Raw genomic sequence first — 7,642 nt, forward strand, 5'->3', positions numbered from 1 at the left:
CATCATACGTCATCTGTCACTTGTGTAAAGATCTTGAATAGAAGACATTTCGTGGCCGTTGCAAAGTGCTGAGGATAACCAGAGTCAGAAGTAGGCTTCCCTTCCTCCAAAAAGCACAGCCTCTTCTGTACATAATGTACTATATAATTACCTGCTCGGTTTATCTTCCCAAACCAAATAAAATGTTCGTACGCAGAGCGACTGCGGCTGCTCACAACTGTTTCGCAACTGTACGACTGTGTCACATTATTTTGTTTCCATTTTTTATCTGTACGAGACGACAATTATCGGATTTGAATTTGGAAAATCATCTCAATATTTCCAAATATTTACTCTGGCAGCTAACACCTGACCTGAAGGATCTCGTGCATTTCCTGCTGCTCCCAAAATTGCAAAATCTGTCATATTTTATATTTATTAATTGTTCTTATAATCAAATTGCTTATATTATTATACACTTACATTTGTATTAAAATAAAAATATCTCTACTCGGTATAGCATTTGCTAAGGTATTTTATATTGTATTGCACAAACGCATTGCATTAAATGTTATAATGTGACGTTTCATTGGTAAAAAAATAAATGAATAAATAGCGTTGATATAAATATATGTTACATCTTCTAAATCCCTCGGCCCGCCGTGGCATGATCAGCTGACACGCGGCATTACGTGAGTATTGTGATGTATAGACACGACGTTACTTTTCGGTCCGACATTACAGAAAATATTAAAATTAAAATTTCAAAAATGCTACGACATGCTTTGGTCAACTCGCGTGCGCGTCAGCACTCCGCGCTGCCTACGTCTTACAAAAATATTTTCGTTGGCCGTCAACGGAGGTCTCTGCGGCCCCCACGCGCTCACAATTTAGCCACGCCCACCTTCATTAATTGCACTCAATATTTTTATCTAGCAACACTACGCATCTACGTTATTACAAATTCAAGTAAATCACTTTGAAAACGATATAGATCAAATCAATACAATTTGCAGTATTCATTGAGCCCCCCGCCCCTCTCCCACTCTTTCATAAGAGAGGAGTCTGGTGTCCTACAGTGGAAACACAACGCGGCGCTGATTGAGTTTTTTTTGCCCCATTTGCACGCAATATTTAGTTTAAACATAAATTAACAATACCTTTAATATAATTATTTGATTAGCTTGTTTGAAGATCAGGCTGAACACATACAAAAGGGCGCACAAACAAACCGGCCCGGGGTTCCCTGGAGGTGCTACAGTTCGTTCGCGTCTAGAATGCAGTGAATCGTTGCCGTCCGTCCGGCGGCGCCGCCACGCCGTAACGAACAAGTCTAACCGCTCATATTGTTTCTAAACAGAGAGTCACGTGACACAGTGACCAGGTGCGCGTGCTCATGCGCATGCAACGACGATAATGATTGAATGCATTCTTCACGCGACCGACCCGCGAGCCGTTCTAAACAATAAAGCTCAGTTTCATCTGTAACTTACGTTAAAACCAAAGAAATACAATTTCGCTTATGTGGTCATGTTCTAATTGGTACCAGTTATAAAAACACTATCCGTGCACGTGTGTACATCGCGCGGCACTGTCACTGCACTGAGCGCGGGCGTGGGCGCGGGCGTGGGCGCAGGCGTGGGCGTGGGCGCGGGCGCGTCACTCGCTGTAGGAGCAGGAGAGCAGATAGAAGGCGTCGGTGGGCGCGGCGGGCAGGCGGCCGTAGTACTTGGTGAAGGCGGCGGCGCCGGCGTCGCAGTAGACGAGGCTGAGCGCGTTGTTCTGCGGCGGCACCGTCAGCAGCGCCGCCTCCTCCGCCTCCTCCACGCACACGTACGTGGTGCCGCCGCCGCACGTCCGCGCCGCCACGCCCAAGTACAGCAGCGCCTCCAGCCGCGCGCGCCCGTACTCCTCGCGCCCCGGCAGCAGCTGTCAGCACGTTGCATTAGATCACATCAGCCGATAGAAGCATGCTACTAGTCATAGACCTCCCCCCGACATCACGAGGCATCCACCCACACATATAACGACTTCCAAGCGTGAAAACTGACAACAGTGAGCGCGGTCTCGCGCCGCGCATAGCGAGGAGTCAAGCTCACCGGCATAGCTCTCGGGACACAATCTAGTGTCAGATCAGGTCAGAGTATACACATGTATAGTAAAACTCCACAAGATATCACAGACCTTACTTTTTTTTTTATTTTAAGTCAAAAATTTAAAGTATATTATTAAATAAAGGTTATTACAGAATTCGGGAGGTTTTAGTTGATCGAAACACATGGAATTAGATTTGTTGACTATATGGTTGATATTATATAATGTAAACATCGAAAATTGTTAAATTTCATGTTAAAAAGAGCAACTGTCGAGTCTCTGAGCGGCTCTCCTCAGCTGGCCAGCATTCCAAGCCGGTGGTACTTATAAAATATTTGACGATTCAAAAGTGCGTGTAAATAATCGAATAAAGATATTTTTAATTTAAATTAGAAGAATAATGCTGTATAGGAACATCTGATGCGAGCCAGGGCTAAGTATTCATAAAGTTTTTGATTTATTCATTAATATATGTACGTATCCTCTTGGACTATTAAAAGTCGAACTGTTAGCGCCACCGCCGACGTGGACAGAGCTGAAGACTCGGACTAATGGGAGCCCTGCGCTGTACAACAGAGGAGTTATGTGCAAAAAAACTCACAGTGAAGTCCCCCGGACGCCACTGCTGCAGCTCCAGGCGGCTGTAGGCGGTCAGTTGCAGATCGGTGCAGTCAGCTAGCAGCCGCAGGAAGGTGGCGCTGCTCACCAGCTGCAGCAGGTCGTGGATAGGGCCTGGGTGGTCACGCGCCCACTGCGCGGATACTCGTCTGTATCGGCGCTGCTGAGCCGGACCTGCTTCTTCCCATTCCACATCTGGAACACGGAAACTGTTTGAACAATTTGTATGCCAGGAGTTATTCAGCTTCACAAGGACAAAGCGTACAGCACTATTGACTTGAATAAATTACCACAGGGCCACAATCAGGGTGCTACGGTGTTCACAACATGAACAATGAGCCAGGACTAGCAACTTCACCAATTTTACTACCTACCATATACAAAGCTTACGCTTCCTCCGATTTTGTCTTTGTTGAAAATGTAGAGGCCAGCTCATTAATCTAATTTCTAAGCGCATGACCCAAAGAGAAAGAGAAGCGAATAAGGGGATAGCGATCCGGATACACAGAGCACAGCAGGTACCGGGGTGCCGCAGGGCGTCCAGCAGCTCCTGGTAGCGTTGCGGCAGCAACACATTCTGCAGGCACACCTCGCTGGCGCGCTCCATCTGCTCCTGGATCTGCGCGCGAATCCGCGGCGACATGTACGGCGCGTCCACCCACTGGTTCAGCAGCACCTGGCAACAAGGCAGAGTGTCAAATGAACCTCAGTGAAGTTACCAATTCGTGGTAGCCGCAGTTTAGCAAGCCATACCAATGAGCAATGCGTAATACTCACGACTTCATTGTGGGGAGGGTGGTTGGGCGGAGGTTGGGGCGCGGGCGGCGCGGGCGGCGCGGGGCACGGCGACGCGGGGCTGGGCGCCGGCCCGTGGAACCAGCCATTGATGGACAAACGCGGCAGCTCCAGCGACAGGACCTCGCCCACCTGCGTGCACACCGACACAAGCGGCCCTTTTATTGAAGCTCTACATTTCACCGCTTAATGCATAATTAGTATGGAATAGGCATCTTGTTACCAATGTAGAGCTATAAACGTGATCTCCTACTTAGGGCCTCATTGGTAAGCGCACAGAAACTCAACGAGTCATGCAATGGGCTATACTTAGAATTTCTGGTAAAATCAAACCAGGAATAAGGAGATCCGTGAATGAACAAAACTGACCAAAGTAGTCCAGCAGATGGACCAGTTTAAGTGGCAATAGGCAGGCTACGTACCGTGCAGAACGGATGGCCGCTCGAGTTTTAAGGGTCCAGAATGAAGGGCTGTGGATGAATATCCTTGTTAAGATTATTGGTCCTATAGTAAATCTATGGGAGAGCCAAGACCAGCGTGCAGCTCGTACACCTGAAATAACGAGGTATTTTTTTCAGAGTAACGACAGAGTAAAATAGATAAAGCATAACCTGGTGGAAGGAGTCGTGGCCGACCTTGAAGAAGGCCAGCGTGTTGTTGCGCGGACACAGGCGGCGGCGCACGGCGGCCGCGCGACCCAGCTCGTCGCGCGCCAGCAGCTCCAGCGCGCCGCCCATGCTCTCGTGCCAGCCGCCCCACTCCGTCCGCGCCTGCACACAGCGCGACGCCTTTACTCGCCGCCACACTCACGCGCATATCAATGCGAGCCTCGCCAATGAAAACAGATGTTTCTTCCAACTGATGCAGCCTTGACGTGACGAGAAGCTTGACAACAATAGTTTCGCCACTTACGGTTAAGTTACGAAAAACTTAAATGACCGGTCCTAGGCGTAAAACTGGTCCGATACAACCACTATGACGTAGGCTACTTCCGACTCAAACAGGTGATCTACGGAGCAGATGCAATTGCCTCTGCTTCTGCTTCTACCGCCAAGGCGGAATATGTTGTCCACGTAAAGTAAAGGTAACTTTCTTTTGGGCTCGGGATTTGCTGAAAAAGTGAGTGTTCGAATACTTGTCTCCGACAGCAGGGACAGCGTAACTTGCTCGCGTTGGTAATGGAGCCAATAATTTAAGTGCGTTACTTGTTACGTTGCGGCAGTAGTCGAGCGCCAGTACCTGCTTGTCCCCGTTGGTGATGTCAGCGCAGTGGTCTGTGGACGGGGGCCGCGCGAGGTGCGCCAAGCGCGCCGGCGGCCCGTGCGGCGCCAGGTACAGGATAAAGGCGACGCGGCGGTCGGCCAGCAGGTCGTCATGCACCAGCAGATGGTCGCCTGGCCCGTACAGCGAGCACGACGCCGACACCGACGTCAGCTGCAGCCCCGTCACCTCCGACACCTGACACACACCGCGGCACGTGATTTCAATAAATGACAAATAGTTAATTAGTTCATCCTCTAACCTCACTTCAAATAAAACCTACTATTCAACAATTCAGGTCAAACAAAAATATCTTTTTTTATTAACTTGATTGGTGTTTTTTTTTCTGGACGCAGTGTAACCAATTCACATTTGCAGGTTCTGCAGATTCTGCAGGTTCGAGGGGTCAGGGCACAGTGGGCACGTAATCTGAAACCTTCTCTAAGCCTCAGCTCTAGCAGCTACATACTCAGTCACCAGTTCATTTTCACACACACTTGTTATACATGCACAATGGAAGACATAATCCATTAAAAGTATTCTCTACCAGTAAAACCAGAGTGATGGACAGGATCAGACCTGGTAGAATTACAGAGCTATTTACACATTAGCACATATAGACAGGTTTCATCATTATAATGTAATATGTACCCAATCCATAACTTCAGTCTTAAGGAGCTCATAGATTCCTCTGATGCTGCGCTGCCACGTGAGGTTCGCGAGGTCAGTGGTCTGGTGGAACTCATAGAGATCCATCTTCTTGCGCAGCCAGTCCAGTGTGTTCATGTCATCCACAATGTTGTTGATGATCTCCACATTGGCCAGCAGATCATGCAGGAGGCACAGGCGGAACGGGTCGCATGTGAGGCTGGCTTCTTCACTTGAATAGTCTTTTTTCTCCTGCCAATGATTCTTGAGCTTTGTCTTGACCTCTTGTGACTGGAAATTAAATTGACACATAATCTAGATGCATAATAGTCCGATCTGATCAATGCAAACATAATTTGTGATAGAAAAAAAGGTTATTTAGGATCTGTGCACTGTGATAGTTTGGTATGCTTCAGTAGTGAAAACCATAAATATAATTAATAAGATCAAGCAGTACATACAATTTTGTGATTGTACTCTCGGAATTCATGTGAACAGTTCTAACAAACAGTAGTAACAAATCAACAATTTGAACTACTTGTATATATGTATTTAATTATAATTTCTTTTCTGTAAGATTATATTAAATAAATATGTAAGCACAGGACCATTTTGCATTGCTACTTGAAATGGATTTGCTATAGTCACTCCCAGGCATAACATAAATTTGTGTTAAAAATGTTATAATACAATTAAGAACATGGCCAGAACATGAAGCTATCTAATTGGAAATTTTTATTAGACTTCTGTTTCAGACTAAGTGTAGCCTGAATTTATTCTGGTTTTGAAATAATGCACATCCTAAAAATCATTAAATTTGTCAAGGAGTCCTGCTTGTAATAATGAATAATAATGAATATTGAGTTTACCTTTAGTGATGGGTTGAACTTTGGATCATCCATTCGATGTGCTCTGGGATTGAGCTGTGTTTTCATCACCTTACTCTGCACTTTGTCCGGTAATAATATGGAGTCATCCTCCCACGGTGACTCTGAGTCTGAACTGTAGTCAGATGATGATGATGAAGAGGAGTATTCAGCTAGAATGTCAAACCATCCTCCTTAATATGAGTTTAAACTAATTTAAGCATATAACTGTTGACCACAATTAATTGCAAGAAGATGAAATCACAAGACGAAGTACAATTACTCAAGTTATTTATATATCGAATCAATTTATGTTTAAATAAAATTAAGTAAAATTGACGTCATGCTGTAGAAACCTACAAAGTAAAATCTCAAATTCTTTGTGGTATACTTTTGTTCATAGGAATATTTAAACAAAATTTCTTTCCATAAAAGTTAACTTTTCATCTTTATATCTATGAAAATGGGTAACTTTGAAAATTTATTGATTAATTTCTTTTTTTATTTAGCTCAAATTTGCATGAAGAGAAATAATGTACTTATTAATATTTCCCGCAAAAAAATCCAAATAAGTAAAGTTACTATTTAATGATAACAGTAATAAATATGTCATTACATCTGTATTTTCGTACGGTTTTTATAATACAAATCAAATTCTCCAATGTATTCCACTATAGCAAAACAACATTTGAAATTCCCGCGTAAACAAACAAGCCACTAAAGTGGAGACAAGCGTCGATGCATGTAAACAACTTACTACCCCGAATTCTCTTGACCTCGTCTGCGGAGGCCTGGTACGAGTTGACGGCACAGACGTCGGAGTCATCACTTTCAGTGTCCGATATTTCGATAACGGCGTGAGCCGAGAGACGGCGCTTGGCGGGCGGCCTGGCCTGCGCAGCCGACGCGCCGGCCTCGTGCTTCTCGGGGGAGCTGGTGGAGGTCGGCTCCTCGGTGTCTTTACTAGGTGAACTCATTTTATCATTCCCGCTCTACATAATACGCGACAAAAACAATGGGAAACAAAACGATGCGACGCCTAACCTCAAATTGTTGTTTGACAGTAACTTAACAAAGTTGTCAGAAGCCAAAATTAATTTGGAAAGCCAATAAAAGTACTAACCAAGAAATGCGTTTGTGTATCAAATCCTATAAGAAAGTTATAGTCTACGTTATCACTAAAACAATTCGGCTTCATCCAAGCATATTAAAAATTTTACAGAAATGAACGTTTTGATATTAGTCTTCTTATTAATTGTTTTCCAGTTTGAAAATATTTTTTTTTATCTTTTTGTGCAATTATTAGATCACGACTTTCTCAATTCGTTTATATTTAGTTAAGTATAAATTGTATTTTTTTGTAAAGTGACATTGACACAATG

The 7,642-nt window shown here is 44.7% G+C and overlaps 1 protein-coding gene across 2 annotated transcripts; it reads right to left on the minus strand.

Moving 5' to 3' along the window:
• Nucleotides 1-809: 809 nt before the first annotated feature.
• sud1 (Prolyl 3-hydroxylase sud1) lies at nt 810-7,304 on the minus strand. Of its 2 annotated transcripts, none has more exons than XM_068766915.1 (9): nt 7,021-7,304; nt 6,264-6,433; nt 5,398-5,685; nt 4,726-4,944; nt 4,098-4,256; nt 3,469-3,618; nt 3,214-3,367; nt 2,675-2,886; nt 810-1,908 (listed from the first exon to the last, which is right to left on the minus strand). In XM_068766915.1, the coding sequence occupies exons 1-9, from the start codon at nt 7,235-7,237 to the stop codon at nt 1,639-1,641; spliced, it is 1,839 nt and encodes a 612-aa protein (XP_068623016.1). In that variant the 5' UTR covers nt 7,238-7,304; the 3' UTR covers nt 810-1,638. The 2 variants fall into 2 exon arrangements, with proteins under 2 accessions (XP_068623016.1, XP_068623015.1); XM_068766914.1 differs by having other exon boundaries at nt 7,018-7,304.
• Between the last annotated feature and the right edge of the window lie 338 nt (nt 7,305-7,642).

Source organism: Battus philenor, unplaced genomic scaffold (genome assembly GCF_028537555.1).
Source record: "Battus philenor isolate CCGP_79_NKW_IND1 unplaced genomic scaffold, ilBatPhil1.0.hap1 SCAF_22, whole genome shotgun sequence".
NCBI classification, from domain to species: domain Eukaryota; kingdom Metazoa; phylum Arthropoda; class Insecta; order Lepidoptera; family Papilionidae; genus Battus; species Battus philenor.

Bases quoted from the DNA above. Each gene is read 5' to 3' on its own strand.
- sud1 (XM_068766914.1), bottom strand. From the start codon at position 7,237: ATGAGTTCACCTAGTAAAGACACCGAGGAGCCGACCTCCACCAGCTCC. The intron at 3,368-3,468 runs GTGAGTATTACG...CCTTGTTGCCAG, and splicing joins ACCCTCCCCACAATGAAGTC to GTGCTGCTGAACCAGTGGGT. The intron at 2,887-3,213 runs GTACCTGCTGTG...TCCGTGTTCCAG, and splicing joins GGACGCCCTGCGGCACCCCG to ATGTGGAATGGGAAGAAGCA.